The following is an 18,591-nucleotide window of genomic DNA, read 5'->3' on the forward strand; positions in this document are numbered from 1 at the left end:
AAAGCCCTTCAGACAGTCCGCCCAGTTGTTTGTTTTTTTCGATCCCAACAGGAGAGGAGTCGCCATCAGAAAATGCACAATCTCCAATTGGCTAGCAGATTGCATTTCCTAAACTTATGCCCAACCTGGGCTGCTGGGCTGTCTTTAGAGGGGTCATGTCATGGCTCATAATGTTAGAGCCATGGCTGCGTCAGTGGCTCACTTAAAGTCAGCCTCCATTGAGAAGATAACGTGGTCATCAGTCCACACAGTTCATATCTCACTACTGCCTTCAGGATACCCAACACGACAGTCAGTTTGGGCAGTCAGTGCTGCAGAGTCCTGTTTTGGGTTTAGAATCCAACTTCACCCCACTTGACCCATATTTGTTCTGTTCCAGGCTGCACTCTCAGTTATTTATGGTTTCAGGTCAATCTATGTTATGTCCTCGCTGTTGCGAGGCCCAGTTGACCAATGTTCATTGTTTTGAGTGAGCCTGGGTGCTAGGGATACCCCACATATGAGAACAAGCAGCCTGCTTGCCCTCGGAGAAAGCGAAGATACTTACCTGTAGCATGTATTCTCCGAGGACAGCAGGCTGATTGTTCTCACAAACCTGCCCTCCTCCCCTTTGGAGGAGTTCTTGTTGTTTGTTGCTTCTATGCTTTTTGATTAAACTGAGGAAGCACGCTCACGCAAGGGGCGGGAAGTCGTCTGCGCATGCGTGGTGCATGCAATTCGTGCGCTAGAAGACTCTAGCAAAACTTTGTTTTATTTTGCTGGCAAAATGCCGATTCCTCGGCCGACATGGACATCGACCCACATGTGAGAACAATCAGCCTGCTGTCCTCGGAGAATACCTGCAACAGGTAAGTATCTTCGCTTTTTCCAAATTCAAAGTATTATTGTTTTAATCTACTAAACCCACAATTAATCTGATCCATCTGTAGAGTCTGAAGTCAAGCTGCTTCCAATCTCTTTAGAATTCTGCTACTCCCTATCCCTGGTGGCTCATTTAAGACAAAGTACTATGAACTCATAAAACCTCATTAAATGATAATACAAACTAAAAATCCTATTTGCAATCAAAATGGAAAACAAAACTGACTATACTGTGTGTGCTTGATTTGTACTAACATCCTTATTCTGTCACTTTAAAGTATCTAGGATAGTAAATACTTTAAGATTTCCAGTGCCCTTAAGGCTGAATCCTTCTGTGAAATTAGTACAAGGTATCCATTTGGTCTTAACTAGTTTATAATAATACTCTTCAGTTTATCCCTGGTCTTTCTTTTCTCCACAAGGACATCACACCTAGAACACTTTTCCCCCTTATCCTGGGAATTCCTTGTTAGAAACTTATAAGCTGAAATCCCTTTTTGTTGCTTTTATTGATGCTTCCATTTTCATGGCCTGAATATAAATTGGGACTATCCCAAAGAAACATTAAGGATCCATTAATCATATGTCTCTATTGAGGGATATTATATTTTGTTACAGGTTTACAAGAAACTGGGGCAGACCCATCTAGCCTTGATGAATTTCTCATGGGCGATGGACTTAGACCCCAAAGGCGCCAATAACCAGATTAAAGAAGCCATTGATAAACGCTACCTACCGGATGACGAAGAGCCAATAACACAAGAAGAGCAAATTAATGAGTGTTACCCTTATGAATCAGGTTTGTTTTTTCTTAAATGCCAGATCATTTCCTAGTACATGAGCATGTATTACTGGGCAAATTCGGGCAGTGCTTGATTTTGTTCTGACTTTCATCTGTGGAAGATCAAGGTGCGTAATTTGCTGTCTAACCTGACATGACCAAAGTCTTGTCCTGTATTAGAAAATGCCCCATGGCTCAGCACAGCTGTTTACCTGCTCAGAGGTGACCATACTGAATGCACTGTAAACTAACCATGAAGGATGGTGGAAGATGAAGATACTGCTTCCACAGTGCTAGCCTACCCCTGCTAGGTCCTAGCTCCCTGATGGCGAACCTATGACACGCGTGTCAGCACTGACACGCGTAGCCATTTTGATGGCACGCAGCGCCGCCGCAGTGTGGTCTGCCCTCCCTCCTCGCTCCCGGAAACTAACCTTAAAGCCTCCTTTCACGTCGCAGCAAGCAGCAGCAGGGCAGGCCACTCCTTCCTTCCGTGTCCTGCCCTCGCCTGACGTAACGTCCGCGAGGGCGGGGCACAGAAGGAAGGAGGAGAGGTCTGCCCTGCTGCTGCTTGCTGCGACGTGAAAGGTGGCTTTAAGGTTAGTTCCGGGCCCGGTAGCGGGTGGAGGGGGGCCCCAGCAACCTCAGGTAGGCAGCGATCTCGGGTGGGGGGGGGCCCGGGGGCGGTCCTAGTAGCAGTGATTTTTCTCGAAGTGACACACCACCCGAGTTATGCTCGTTTTTTTGGCGAATTTTGACACACCAAACTGAAAAGGTTGCCCATCACTGTCCTAGCTGGTACTACCACTACTGACATCGGAATCAGCTTTATTCAGTTCTATTTTTTTTTTTTAAATTATCATCTTTATTAACATGCCATCATTTACAAACAAGGTCGCTGTATCATCGCATCAACTGTATAAACATCATACCTAACGTTTAGCAAACCATATTGAAACCGCAATGACAAATTTAAATTTTTTCCCTACTTATCCCCCATCCCCCGAACACACCCCCCCCTCAAAAATTCAAGATTCTACTGCGGGCAAATGGGGTAAGCGAGTCCCAGAAGGGGGCCCAAGTTGCACAAAAGGAGTCTCCTTGTTTAGAAGATAAATCCTTTATGCCCCTTTTTTCCAAGGAACACATCTGAATCAGTGCCGAATGCCATTGAGCCACAGTGGGGTATTCCTCGCTTCTCCATAACAACAAGATTGTCCTCTTCCCCATGAGCACCACACGTTGCAGGAAAGCTTTCATTTTTGCTGGCATGCGCTCCCTGCTAGAGAAACAATCAAATAATTGACCTGGAGTGGGCCTCCAGTCCGTATGCCCAACACGCAGATACCTGTGCGGCCACATCTTTCCAGAATTGCTACACTCCAGGACACAACCAGAACATGTGGACCCCCCCCCCCCCCCCCGGTCCTTGCATTTGAGACAGGTATCATCCTCCTTCAGCGTTGCCTTCCATGCTCTGTGAGGAGAAATGTAAAGCCTCAGTATGAATTTGATCTGAATCTCTTGCCAAACCACGTGTTCTGTGAGCTTAGAAGCAGTTAATAGTTGCCTCCTCAATTTGTCCATGTGAAGTTTGATTCCCAATTCTGTGCTCCATTGCACTGCCACTGTCGGAAAAAATCAAAATCTTGTGTGGAGTCTCTAAGGTGAGAGTGAAAATATCGCAGTGGAACCCGCAATTGAGCGTCCAGACCCAGCATTGCATTGAAGCTCTCCCAAACCTCTGCTGTTAAAGAGTGCTTCTGCAGCAATTTAACATAATGGCTCAGCTGGTGATAAGTGAAGACATCTTTGTTTTCGTGTGAAATTCTGAGCATATATCATTCAAAGTTTTCATCTCCCACTGCTCTGTTAAGATATGATATAAATAGTGGATACCTCGGGATGCCCAATCCTGGAAAGTCGCCGAGGAGCTACCCACTGGGAAATCAGGGTTACCTCGAATGAGCAACAGTGGAGAGTTCTTACTATTCAGGGAAAAGAACTTGATTACCCGTTTCCAAGTCTGTCACAAGGGCCTAACAATGTATCCCACGGGACCCAAGTATCACCCCGCCTTCCCCCCCCCCCCCCCCCTGCAGCCAACTCACAAAATGCACGGAACCAAACAATTTTGTTTCCGCTGAAGTACAGGAAAAATGGGATGATGAACGAAACCAATCTGATAAGTGTCTCAGACAGCTGGAAATGGAAAAAACCGCAGGTTTAAGAGTCCCAACCCCCCCCCCCCCCCCTTTGCCCGGGGAAGCTGTGCCCTCATTATACTCATGCAAGCCCTCCTCCCTTGCCAAAGAAACCAGTTTATCTTCCTATGCAACCACTTTTCATCTTTATGAAGCAAATATAGGGGCAGCACTTGAAATGTATATATCCAGGTTGGGAAGAGCAGCATATTATACAGTGCTACGCGCCCCAGAAGAGACAGCGGCAGGGCCTGCCAACCCCTCATTGTTTCTGCCACCCTAATCTTCAATGGGCCTACATTTAAAGAGTACAAGGCAGCTAAATTAATGGGGATCTTAACCCCTAAATATGTAATGTAATCAGAAGCCCATTTCAAAGGGAACTTGCCCTCCCGCTGATCTATCATCTCTAGCTGGCTAGGCAGTGCCATAGATTTTTGCAAGTTAAGCTTAAATCCCGAGTGAAAACCGAACTTATCCACTACAGACAGCAGTCTAGACAGCGAGGCCTGGGGCGAGGTTAAAGTTAACAAGAGGTCGTCCGCGTAAGCCAGTACTTTCACCGGTTGCGAGGGGAGTTCCACACCCACGATGGCTGGATCCTTCATAATGGTACGCAATAAGGGTTCTAGGTATAAAAGAAACAGCAGTGGCGAGAGTGGACACCCCTGTCTGGTTCCTACCTGTATTTCAAAAGGTAGGGAGATTAGCGAGTTAATTAGCAACCGCGCAGAGGGACCTGTGTAGAGGGCCACAATTGCTTGATAAAACCATCTTCCCACGCCCACAAATTCCAATACTTTGAAAAGATATCCCCAGTGTACTTTGTCGAATGCTTTTTCAGCATCTAAACTAACCAGGAGCAAAGATGTTTTGGTTGTTTGGCACTGGGCGATTGATAATACGATTTTATGAACGTTTAAAGTAGAATGCCTACCCTTTACAAAACCCACTTGGTAGTCCCCCATCAAACCTGGCAGATAAGATGCCAATCGTACTGCCAGGACCCGGGCCAGGATCTTGAGATCAACGTTTAAAAGGGAGATGGGCCTATAAGATGTTACCTGTTCTCTTGGCTTCCCAGGCTTAGGGATCAGTGTTATTAATGCTGTATTTACTTTCTGTGGAAAAGAACCTTGTTGCACCACTTCCTCATAAAACTCTATTAGATGACCACAAAACTTTGGAGGTAAGATCTTATAATATTCATTGCAGAGCCCGTCGGGTCCCGGCGCCGACCCGAATGGGAGAGCTTTAACCACTCCCTGAATTTCTTGCACTGTAAGCGGTTGAGACAAACGCTCTTGGGCTAAGGGAGGCAACCTGGGAAGACCTGCGTCCTCAAGGTAATCTGCTACCAAGGGGCCGTCCCCTTGCCCCTCCCTGGAGAAGAGTTTAGTAAAATACTCATGAAGAATTTGGGAGATCCCCTCGGGTAGATATCTTCTTCCCACCTTTGTCTAAAATCTCAGGAATTAAGTGTCGTGCTACACGATGTCATGCGATATTTGCTAGTAGTTTACCTGGTTTGTTCCCAAACCTCTGAAAATTCAGTCTCTGAAACATTAAATGCTTTTTCGTGTGCTCATGTATTAGTGTTCAGCGCCGCTAGCATAGCAGACAGATTATCCTGATTTTGTTGGGATGGATGATGAATACATAAGTGTTTCGCTCTTCTATATTCCCTCTCTAGGTGTAATATGCCCGCCGACTGCTTTTTTGCCTGCACACACGTGTATGCAATGATCCCCCCCAACCCCCCCCCCCCCCCCCCCCCCCCGCGTAGCACAGCCGTTGTTTCCCATAGCGTGATGGGGGGAATCGCAAGAACTTTCATTTTCCGCTATGTACTGGTCCCATAATGTGGTCAGATGTTCCCTAAATGTGACATCTTTATAGAGATAAGTAATGCCATACTGGGAAAAGACGAAGGGTCCATCGAGCCCAGCATCCTGTCCACGACAGCGGCCAATCCAGGCCAAGGGCACCTGGCAAGCTTCCCAAACGTACAAAAGTTCTATACAGCGCTACTTGGACTGGAATTGAAGGCTCGGTCAACAGCTTCGCTTGGACTGGAATCAGAGGGTTAAGTGGGAGCGCCACTTGACCTGGGATTGGAGGGCCGGTTAGAAGCGCTTCTCGGACAGGAATCAGAGCTTGGCTGGAACAGGAACTTAGCCTGGGCTCAGCGGTTTGGCCGGGGCTGGAACTTGGCTTGAACTCCGGAGCAATTCGGCTGAGAGCGTCCCTTAGGATGGACTGATTGTACGCCTGGACCTCAGGATTCGCAAGATGCTTTCTTTCAATGGCAGCTTCCCGAGTCTCCCGCAGAGTGGGGTCGAAGAGAAGCAGGTGGCGATATTTCCAAAGTGGGGTCCTAGGATCAATGGCCGAAACAGGGATTTCCACGAGCCCAAGCTGCCTGATAGGCTTCCTCTCTGCTGAAGCTTCAGGCAGTTTCTTCATGAGTGGATCAGCCAAACGTTTCCCACAACATTCCTCCAGAGTCATGAAAAGATCAGGAACAATAATAGAGCCAGAACCGAACTTCACCAGGGAAACAAGGGCAGAAGTTCTAGGCCAGAGGCCTAGCAGATAGGGTGATCCTGCCAAGCTCATGGCCTTTGCATTCTGTCACGTTTTCAAAACTGGAAACTAGGTTTGTGAGCCCTTGGGCCACTGCCGAGGAGCGGCAGTGGCAGGCAAAACCACCGCACACCAGAGACTAGGCAAATCTCAGGCAAGCAGTTAGGCTTCACCTGCACTTGGCCACTTTTCACCCAGAGTTGAGCTCTGGGCTTCGGGTGGCCGGCAGGACTTGCTGGTCAGGGCAGGACTGGATATCAGCAAGGCAGCACAGGGACTGTGAGGGTCAGAGGGGAGAGGGAGGAACAAGGGCAGCAAGGCAGGAGACTGGGCAAGGAAGAGCAAGCTAAAGGGCAGAACAGAAAGCTGCAGAACAGCCACTAAACCGGGAACAAACACTGACTAACAAGACACAGAACTAAGAGCTGCAAGCAGCCCCAAAGCCAGAACACAGACAAACAGAAACTAAACACAGAATTACAAACAAGAAACCAGGCAAGGAAAGCAAGCAAAACCTAAAGTAAACACAGACTAACTAGAAACAGGCAAGAATCTCAGGCAAACACTGGACTAGCAGAAGTGCAACAAGCACCAACATACCAGGGCCTTAGACGCAAGGCAAAGGCAGAGAGGTTCCAAATGGCTAATAAGCCCAGCAGGCAGCTGAGACTCAGGTGCAACAGTCACCAGGCAACTAAGGATCGGGCAGCCTGGCAGATCCGAACTAGACTGAGCTGAAATCTGGAACGGGTGACAGCACACCGACAATCTAATACAGCCAGCACACAGAGACAGAACTAACTCACAAAGAACAGACAGAAGCCAGCTCAGAAGCTGACCCCAGGAAATAAGGTGAGTCTGAGAGGGGTCACGGCCACAGACGTGACAATAGTCTATCCTGGACCAAGTTTTGTGTGCTTTGGAGAGATGTGTATAATCGCGAGTGGTGGGATTGAAAAGTCTCCAAACATCCATTAGGCTTAAGGTCTTACTCATATGTGGAAGGCCCTGCCACACACCTGTGCCAGCGCTGGGTCTACCACCTGACCTGTCCATGCTAAAATCCATTACCTGGTTAAAATATTCAGTTCTATTTTAAATAAGCAGACTAGACATTAGATTGCAAGAATTGTTTTGTGGAAATTTTATATGTTTAGTGGGAGATGGTTTTGTTACAATGCTTGTTTTCAACAGCCAAAATGCAATTATGCTTTCACATATGAGTGCTGGATGTGGTGTACTTAAATTTCTTCAAAGCTTTTGATGCAGTTCCACATAGGTGACTGGAAGGTGTTGGTCTAGAATTTGGTAGCTAAGATTTAATGTTAAAATGCAGAACCATGCATAGGGACTGCAGCAACCTGAGGAAGCGTTACAGTATAGGGAGTGGAGTATTTCTGTGCATGAAAGAAGAAAAGAATCTGAATGTGACTGTATCTGATAATCTTAAGGTGGCCAAATAGGTAGAATGGGATGGCAAGAGCCAGAAGGGATGCTTGGGTCATAGGCAGAAGAATGGCAAGCAGGAAATATGAGGTGATACTGCCTTTGTGTAAGTCAGGTCTCTGGTGAGACAACATTTGGACTACTATGTACTGTTCTGGAGACCATACGCACAAAAATATTTCCCTATTGAACCCCGAGACCAGTCCAGATTCAATGGGTTATGCCAGCAGATAAAGGGCACCATACAGCACCTGTTCACTGGTATTCTCCAGCAGTGAAAACCAGGTGCTGTGGATTTCACATTTTAGACTTTGCATTCTGCACACAGGATAGTTCTTGGACCTCAAAGAAGCTCACCTAAACATCCCAATCTGAAAAGCTAGAATCTTGCAAAGGACATGATCCTGATGCCCCAAGATAGGTAGTGCTGATGACAGATGCAAGTCTGAGCAACTGGGGAGCACACCATCAAGAGCAAGTATTTCAGAGATCAAGGTCGTTAACTGAATTGTCCTGATTCATCAACTGATTGTAAACCAAAGCCATACAAGAAGGTATGCAGGCATTCTATTCCCTTGACCAGTCAGCCAAAGAAGTGTGGAGGGTCTGAGCCAAGGAGATTGACAGGAGACGGTGTCAAATGACGAGGCTGAAGCCATCTACACCCAAGGAGACTTAAATACTTCCCTACGCAATAGCTGCCACCTACTGACTTCAGGCCAGATAAGGGGCCAAGCATACTCCCACCATCTCCTATCAAACCTTCTTGGTCTGAGCCACCCTCCTTTGGGTTTGGCCCTTGGCCTCTGCTAGGTCGGGTATTTCAAAAAATAACTTCTCATCCCAGACTGGTCTGTCTTGTCATGCGGGACTAGCCCTTATATGCCTCAAGATGGGGGAAGGCTTGTGGCTCTCCTGTGGGAGGAATCTATTAATACAGGGTCTTGCAATGGATGTTTCATTTTTGTCTTATGACTTGGCCCTTGAAAGGTCACACTTGAGGTGAATAGGCTATGGCAGGGGTTCTCAACCCAGTCCTTGGGACACACCTTGCCAGTCACATGTTCTGGATATCCACAATCAATATGCATAGAATGTAGGTAGGGCATTCAAGTCTGTCTTATTCATATTCATTGTGGCTATCCAGAACATGTGACTGGCAAGGTGTGTCCCAAGGACTGGGTTGAGAACCCCTGGTCTATGCAGATGAGGTGGTTATAAAATTGCTTCCTATCAGTTTTGTTGTAGTTCCTTTCCTTTTCTGTTTGTTTTAATTATTGTAAACCACCGAGACCTGCCAGTTAGCCAAGGCAGAATAGCAAATATTTAATAAACTATAAAACTCCTTAGTGTATACCAGAATTGGGGTTTTTGAGTTGTGGTATGCAAAATGGGCATACTTGTCATTACTGGGTTTCAGTGTCGCCCATTCTATCCTCTTACAGGAAGGCTTAAATGCTTGGCTCTAGAGTTCTTGAGTCCAGGTTTCTGTGCTTGTGTGTGTTAGGAGCTATCTGAGGGAGCACCTTTAGCTTCACATCCAGATATAGTTTGTTTCTTGGAGTGTTGCATTTAATGTCACCAGTTCCTTCGACCTATCTGACATGGAATCTCAATTATAGTTTTTCGAGCCCTAGATTCTCTGCCCTATGACCCATTTAAAAAGGCATCCTTTATGCTGAAGAGAACCTTTTTTTAATGGCCATTGTTCAACGAGACAGATTTTAGAGTTGCAAACCCTTTCCTGCTGGGAACCTTATGTTTTACGGAGGTTGGTGTTTCCATTTGTACTGTTCGTCCCTTTCTGCTTTTCATGTCAATCAGTTGGTAGTGTTGCCTTCCTTCAGGTAGAAGGATTGTCGGGAGGTGTTTGGCCTCTTCTGCCTTCTGGACATGTGTAGAATCCTCAGACATTACTTGGAAATAAATGCTTTTTGGAAGTGATTGATTTTTGATTCTTTTTGAAGGAAACAAGAAAGGAGTGGCCACTTCAAAAGCTACTGTTGTGCATTGGTTTAAAGAAACCATTTCTTCAGCTTATATTTTCCAGGGTTGAGTACCACCTAAGACCCCCAAGGCTCATTCAGCTAGAAGAATGGCAGCTTCATGGGTTGAGTTGCATAGGGGCTTGCCGGTCAGCATTACATTATATTTTATACTTTTATACCACAGTGACCCCTAGGAGTTCTATTTGGTTTACAGAATCTAAAGAAGCAGGGCAAACTCCCAGGAATACTCCCAAGTGTCCAAAATACAATCAGAATCATTTTAAAATCATAAAAATAGGTTTTGATAGCTTTCTTAAATGAAGAATATTGTAAAATTTGCCGAATTTTTAATGGCAGTGAATTCCACCAGTGTGGTGATTGATAAAAAGAAATGTTCTATTAAACAGGGTTTGATATTTCACACCCTTTGGACTAGGGCATTGTAATAGCAAAGATAGTCTACATCCTGGTATTGAAAGATGGATTGGGTTCCCTAAATATTCAGGGGCATATCCATGAATTATTGAAAAGGTCATTGAACAGAGTTTGAACATTATACGAGACCTAACTGGAAGCCAGTTAAGCTCTGTCAAAAGTGGGGAGACAGACACATAATTAGATGATCAAAAGATAAGGCGTTCTGCGGTGTTCTGTAGTGTTTGAACTCTTCTTAGAAGACCCTCATTTAATCCAACATACAAAGCATTTCAGTAGTCCAAATGTGATAGAACTAAAGATTGTACCAGCAGCCTATAAGCTGACTGGTTGAAGACCTAGTCCTTCTTAATTTCCACAGAGAGTTTAAAAAAAAAAAAGCTTTATCAACAAATTGATTTGGGATTCAAATGTTAAATTCTTGTCAAACGCCTCCCAGTATCTTTAGCTATTTTTCTATTTGGTACGAGATGCCATTTATCATGATAGAAGTTCAAACAGTTTGTAGGGAATTCCCAATACTAGAAATTTAGTTTTATCACTATTAAGCTTCAGTTTAAAAGCTGTTGCCCATTTTGAGACAATGTTAAAACCCTCCTCTATTAACTGGAGATGGAGAGTAGTAAAAAACCAAAAGGTAAAATAATAGTGATGTCATCTGTTTAGTTTATTTAATCTTGATAGGTACATCAGAGCAGTTTATGATTTAATAAAATCACCAATCAATGGAAAAGGAACTACAACTTAAATAGGAAAGTGGAAACCAAAAGAAAATAGAAAAGGAAAGAAGAAATCAGAAGAAAGTAAAAGTAAAAAAGGGACATGTAAATCACCAGAGACCCACTGCATGAAGACATCACTACTTGAGACTGGAAGAAAAGGCCATTATAAATAATCATATCATATATATCATATTTGGAAGAACGAAAGTGCTAAGCCCTTATGAGAAAAACTACATTGGCTCCCAATCAAAGAGCGAATCGCGTTCAAAATCTGCACCCTGGTTCATAAAATTATTCATGGCGAGGCCCCAGCCTACATGACAGACATTATAGACCTCCAACCAGGAACACAAAAAGATCAGCACGCTCATACCTAAATCTCCACTTCCCAAGCTGCAAAGGACTAAAATATAAAACATATGCATCCAGCTTCTCTTATATAAGCACGCAACTATGGAATGCACTTCCAAACGTCACGAAAGCAATGCACTACCTAAATCGTTAAAAACCACCCTGTTCACAAAGGCCTACCAGAAAGAACCAACCTAAACTCCTGAACTCTGCAACACAATTGAAACTCTTACCAGAACTGGACAAAATCTAACTCTCTCTCCTTGATCACTTAAAATACTCTATCATCTATGAACATCAACACTAGACCATTCTGTATTTCTCTTACTGGAATTGGCGATCACCATCACGGTACTATGTAAGCCACATTGAGCCTGCAAATAGGTGGGAAAATGTGGGATACAAATGCAACAAATAAATGGGTTTTCAAGGCAACCTTGAAATTAGAATATGACTGTTCACTATGGAGTGCAAATGGTAACACATTCCAAGGAGTTGGGCTCAAAAGAGAAAAAAAGCTGAATTTTGGGTGGTTTTGAAGCCTAATGCAAGAAACTGCAGGAATAGATAACTGATTCTGAGAGGATGAGCGCAAAACACGTGAAGGGCAATAGGAAATACAAAAGAAGATGAGTATGATGGAATCTGAGGATCAGGATCTTATAGTGTACATTTTATATAAGAGGCAGCCAATGATGTTGTTTAAGGGCTATAAATATATATATGTGTTTGTGTGTGTATGTATGTATTGTACCATGTATGTCAGTTTGAATCACCAGTTGGGCCATCAGCAAAGTAAACAATATGGGTGATGGGGCGAACCCTGCAGAACGCCACACCCGGGTACCCATTCAAAGGAACAGCGTAGGTTTTCTTTTTTAACTTAATATGATCTACTCTTTAGAAAACCTGTTAGCCATCTCCATACTGAGCCTACAATACCATAATGTGTTAGCAAATTCAGCAAGGTTTCATGATCTCTCGATGCAGCGTACATGTCAAACTGCATTATAAGCACCCTGCATCCCATAGAATCCTAATAAATATCTATTCTAGCTTCTGAATATAGGGAGGATAATAGGGTCTCGGTGCTAAAAGATTTTCTAAACCCTGATAGTGATGAAGGGAGAATGTCAAGAATTGTAGAACTGCAGCATGGTCTACCTTGCATAATTTAAGCACTATAGGCTAGTTGCCTTTACCAGAGAAAATATAGCTTTTTGGTACAGAGGTAGAGTGGCAGTTTTAAGATCCTGCCCAGTTTAAGGGGTGCTTTGTTACATCCCATTGGTTCTAAACTGGCCTAAGAAAATAAGGAAAAACTTGGTCTTACCACCTAATATTTTTTCCTTTTGAGTTCTTCAGACCAGTTTAGAGTCCTACCCTAATGTATTTTGTGGTCCAGGATGGTGGTAGTGGTTGTTTTCTGGTTGGATACCCTGGATTTCTCCCCTTCCCTAGAGATTTAGGAATAGAAAAAAAAAAACCCAACCTATTACAGAAATACTAGTAAGCAGCTTTTGCATGGTGCCCTTTGAAGAGGAGGCTCCTAAGTCATTGTTTATCTCTGCTGGTTAACAGGCTTAACCCATTGCTTCTGCCCTGGACTGGATCAAAAGTTTCCATAAATAAGATGAACTTGGTCCAAAGAACAGCTATTAAAATGGTCTTAGTCATAAAACATATGAGAACAGACTTAAAGATTTCAATATGTATACTTTGGAAGAAAGGCAGGAGGAGCTAGATATGATAGACATTTAAATACCTCTGTAGCATAAATGCGCTGGAGGCAGGCATCTTTCAGTCAAAAAGCTCTGGAACAAGGGGGCATAGGATGAAGGTTAAAAGGGAATATGCAGATGTAATGTAAGGGAATATGGGCCAGATGCACAAAGCTTACTTTGCTATTAACGTTTGCTTTAGACTGGTTTTAGCCAGTCTAAAGCAAACATTTACGTAGCTAGTAATGCACAAAAGGGATTTCTGTGGCTCTACCATGTGCCGTTAGCAGCCACCAAGAGTCCCATATAAATGTATTACAATGAGCTCATTCGTAATCTAATGTGTATTTTACCAGCAAATTTTACAGTTGCTTTGGATCTATCGGAAAGGAGAGCACAAGCAGGAAGCTATAAAAGCTGCCTACTTGTGCTTCCCCCCCCCCCCCCCCCTCGCATCTTGTTATTTCCCTGGTAGTCAAGTGGACCCTGACCCCTTAATCTTTTTTTAAACTTTCCCTGGTGATCCAGTGGACCAAGACCGCCCCCCCCCCCCCCCCCCCCCATGACACCAAAACCTTTTTTTAAAGTCCAGTGGACCAAACCCCTTTCCCTACGCAAGCACACAGCCCCGCCCCTCCCCTCCCTGTACCTTTACAACAAAGTGGAGGCAGGAGGGCGGGAGCAATGGCTCCTGCCTTGGGCCCACCCGGAACAAAATGGCGGCGCCCAGGCCCTGCCCAGTACATTCTGGGATGCATTGGACAGGGCTAAACACCATATAAGGTAGTGGAGATGAAGCACAATCTGAGATAGGAAAAGATTATGAAGTTTTACATGCTGTGGATGGGCATACTGTGTAGGCCATATGGTCTATATTTGCCATCTTTTTCTATGTTTAAAGCAATAATATTTTGAATAAACATTTTTATTTTAGCTTTTAGTGACATTTAAAACCAACATGTACTGAATGCTATAAAAAGCTTCACTTCAATTTTGAGGATTATTTTAAAAATTTCTAGTCAACTATATCTAAAATTCTAAGTGGACTAAAATAAAACCCTGAAATTATAAATACACATTACAATTACAACAACAAATACAATAAAACAACAAAATAAAGCTACCGTTTTAAAACCTTTCCTGTCACTTGTAGTACAATTGATCTCATATTGTAAGTAGAAGAATATGAATGGAGATTTGTATTTTGATCACTTCAGAAATAGTTCAGTAACGTTTTGCTTGCATTTTCAGTACCCTGTGGAGGACTTGGGTCCTTCTTTTCTCTCATTATTTATCTTGGTCTCTGCTTGTTTACAGTGGGGACTGATGAGTCACAGGAGAGCAGCATGACAGATGCAGATGACACACAACTCCATGCAGCAGAGAGTGATGAATTTTAACCCCAGAAAACCAGCTCTGACTGTTTTACCCACCCTCTTTCCTCTCCCATTCCCTGTACTGGGTTTATCACAGCACTGAGCCATTGCATCATTTGTTATCCTCTACACCGCCTTCATCTAGTTTTACATTCACAGCTGAGAAGTAAGGACCTACAGTCCATACTTGCCACCACTGCCTACTTGACTGTATCAGCTGATGTGTGCAAAGAAAGGAGGCTGAATTTCTTTACATCTTTATTGGGAGAGATCTCATAATCAAAATCTTCTGTGGGTTGTTCTGCGTGGAGGTGGGGAATGCTAAAGAATGGAAAATGCATGTTCTTTCGCCAACTGAAATCTTGCACTAAGAATAAACTCCACTTCCCAAGATGACCCAAGCAGATTAGACCTCTGGGTCTGGCTCAAAGCTGCCCTTCCACTTTCAAGGACAGCAGCAGCCTAATACCTATAAAATAAGACATGTAACCAGCAAATGTTAATGGAAAAACTTGTAACAGCTTGAATGCTTATTGCTCCAGAGTGTAAGATCATATATAAATTTAAAAAATAAATCCAGTTTCCCTAAGCCCATCTGATCCACATGCCCAGGTGTCGGACTAGCTGCTTTCACAAAACATAATGGTGAGTCACCCAGCTTTTATTATGCCAAACTTAATTATGTACTTGGTATTCTGGATATTCTTGGTATCCTCTGTATATTCTCTTCTGAGGTGGAAAAATGTAAATGTTCATGTAAAACTGGTAACAAACAAAATGGACACATGGACAATGAAAAATGTAAAATTTTAACTTCTTGCTCCTTTAGAGGAACTACCTGATTGTTTTTTTTAAACAGTTGTTTGAATAAGTTTATTAAAGTGAAGAAAATTCCACTGTGCCAGAAGACTATAGAAAAACAGAGAACTAACACTAAACAGTCAAGTCTTAGTGAAAGCCGAGAAGTTTGCTGACTGACTTTCCATCTGTGTCTGGCATTGTATCCTTTCCTTTATACAAAAATTGTGTACAATGGACTGCAATTAACGTTTTTCTTGGGGATATTTGGTTTTACAATTTTTCATTTTTTTGTTTGCTTTTGAAATATACTTAATTTTTTAAACTTATGTATTTCTTTGTTATCTTGAAATTTAGTAACATGCCGACTTGAGCCTTTTCAAATAACCTTGGAAGGGGATTCTTCACACCTCCCCCTCTTCCCTTCCCCAAAACAGAGAGAGAAGCAAGCATGTTCTCTTCCTATTTATTTTATAGAGCCACTATTCACAAATAATTGCTTTTCACATCCAAATTGAAGTGGTTGGGGCAGTGTTTTAAAGCAGTTAATGCTTTTCTTTACTAGTATTTGTTAAAAGGGTAATTACAATTCTTAAAATATGCTCTAGCCCTGTCACTTGGTGTAAATGAGACCTTTCATTTGCCTCTACATCTCTTAAATTTTGTGGTGATATCAGCACCTTTCACTTTTTTGGATAAATTCTTTGCTAACATACAAATTACTGCTCGGCAAAAGAGTATAGGAAGCTCAAAGTGTGTTCTTCCATTAAGAGTCAGACTGTAGCTCCTGTTTACTTTTGCTGCAGTGACCTAACACCAGAAGGTCTCAACACAAGTTCATTTGGGTGGTGAGGGAACTTACTTGATATGACTGGTATAAGTGTTAGTGCTGTATAGAAGTATAGGTGTTTTATTGGAGCTACTGCTCTTGGAAGGACTGAGGATTGTGTACAAATTAGGCTTATGCTGAAAGTTTACAGGAAAGAATAGTTATCAAAAGAATGACAGTCACAAAGCTAAGCACTTTGTCCCATTCAGTTACATTACCTATTTTTATTATTTAAAGTGGTTTATATCTTTGAGAGATAAATGTCTGTTGTGAGATTTCAGAAGTATTTGTTCTTTCCCCACGATATATCATTTAAAACAATATTTTTCTCCTCAAAAGGGTTAACGGCACTCCTGAGTCTTCATGTGCAGCCACCTATTTAGTTGACATTTGTGTGATTTAGCATTATACATTTCAGTAAGGACACTTGAAATTTGCAGAAAATGTTTTTTAAAACTATGGAGATTTTTTTACAATATTGTGCGCATCTTTTTATGATATTTTTCCTTGTCTGTAGGCAGATGTATGTTCCCAAATGTTTCAGATTTGTCCCTTCTTCAGTTCTTAGCTGTCTAGTGTTAAGTGCTAGGACTCTCCCACACTCTCCCACCCCTGCTCCTACCCAAACAGCACCAAATCACATCCTTCCCCAAAGAAAGAATGGGTATAGGTCATGCATTTAAAATGTGTGCTGGAAATATGATTGAGTCACTGAAACCGCACCCAAGTGACTGCATGTTTCAAGGTAAGTGGCTTAAATTAAAGACAGCAAGTCATTTTGTTTTGTTTTTAAAGAACTGAAAATAAGCTTGACCATTGCTTGATCCCCACCAAGGGGTGGTCAATGCATTGTTTAGTATTTTTCTTATTGACCTTTCATTCCTTTTGCCCAAAGTTTCTAATTATTTGGGTGGTTGTTTTTTTGTTTGTTTGGGGAGGGGGGTTGTCCTCCATATCTGTCTTCCCTTGCTGTCCGTTTTTTTTCCTGCTCCAGCTTAAGGTCTGGTGAAGCAATCCTTCATTACAAAGAAATTGCAGCTAAATGTTTTATGGTGTTTTTTCTCCATTTACTTTAACTGTTTAGTGCCTATAGAATCTTCAAAAAGTTTGATCTCCTGCTTAAATGATGTTCCAGTGGCCCTTGCCTTGAAACAGGTATTGCATGGTGCTGTTACCTAGGACTGTGATCAGCCTACATGCTCTCAGTAAACTCTGTGGAATGGAGGAGAATGTCTTGATGCAAAGAAATAAGTTTTTTTTAGTTCTTTTGTAAATAAACTTACCATAGTTTTGGGGTATGAGTGTCTGCTGTCTCCAGGTCAGGTTCCCTTTTAACAGTTGAAAAAAGTAATTTTCCACTCCATAGTACAGCACCTTAACTTTTGTAACTCAGCCTGTGTTCTTACTTACTGCATCCGGTTAATACAGTATCTTGGTGCTGACATAGGCAAAGGCTTGACGTTGTCCAGTAATATAAAAGGTAGCAGAATAATGCTCATGAGCAGGCTCCTGAACGTAACCCAAAAAATCACCTCTAACACATGAGACTACGTGCTTTCAACAGTTCTGTGTTTTGGGATTTTGTTAAAATCATCTTTCCCCTCAAGGGCCTATGACCTCAGTGATGGTATGGTACCAGTTCTGCAGACAGCATCTTAACTACATTTTACAGTTTCAGAACATACTGCCACCTCAGCGGGCATAAATTGTGGTTGCCATTATCAACAGATTCTGTCTGCTAGATTACTATATGAAACTTTTTTTTGCTTTATTTTCCCAATCCCAACAAAACTTAAGTAATATGGAGATGTGCTGCTGTTGAACATTGAACCAAAATGAAAAACTGAAAGTGGTGTTACTCTCTGAAAGCCACAAGTATCAGGGGACTGCATCAGTCTCTTGCTGCAAACCAGGAGGGGATACCTTTAAAGTGCAACATATAAGTGTGCTATGGATTTATTTTTCATTTGTTCTGTGTTTAGGGGGGGAGTGGAGTTGGAGGGAGAGTTGCATTGAACTGATGTCTGTGTCTTTCCTTACTTATTTTTAGAAACTGTACAGTTGTGGGAAGAAAACGTTTTTCTTCTTCCTGTTAATACATTTGCAATTCATTAAAGGATGTGAAAATGCCAAATAAACTACTTTTAAAGCAGTTATTTATATAAGGGATTGATGACTTGAAGGTTAGGTTGTTTTTGAGAAGCAATGGATTTTCATTGTATCTCATCTTAAGTATGGCTTCTTTATCAAGCTGAAGCATTTATTTGGTTGCTTTTCTTTTCTGTCTTCATATCTTCAATGTGTTTCAATTCTGCCCCTCTACCATATATATGACAGTGCTATCTGCTGGTTTGACAAATGAATGCCAGCCATCTTATGGAGAGTTCTATTGCTAGCTATTGCTGGCTCCTTTCTTCCAGGAGACCTCATTCTGTTTTTCTTCCTTCAGAGTTGTCAAAATTTAGGCCTCTTTCTGTTCATGGCCTGGCTGTT

At 42.7% G+C, this 18,591-nt stretch overlaps 1 protein-coding gene across 1 annotated transcript in view; it reads left to right on the forward strand.

Moving 5' to 3' along the window:
• Positions 1-17,967, forward strand: part of CDC27 (cell division cycle 27) — a 456,933-nt gene extending 438,966 nt beyond the window's left edge. Inside the window, exon 19 of the mRNA XM_030220526.1 lies at positions 14,413-17,967. Coding sequence (XP_030076386.1) covers positions 14,413-14,495 — 83 coding nt within the window. The 3' untranslated portion in view covers positions 14,496-17,967. The remainder of the gene's footprint in view (positions 1-14,412) is intronic.
• The last annotated feature ends 624 nt before the right edge of the window (positions 17,968-18,591 follow it).

The sequence above is a fragment of the Microcaecilia unicolor genome, chromosome 12, assembly GCF_901765095.1.
Source record: "Microcaecilia unicolor chromosome 12, aMicUni1.1, whole genome shotgun sequence".
NCBI lineage: Eukaryota > Metazoa > Chordata > Amphibia > Gymnophiona > Siphonopidae > Microcaecilia > Microcaecilia unicolor.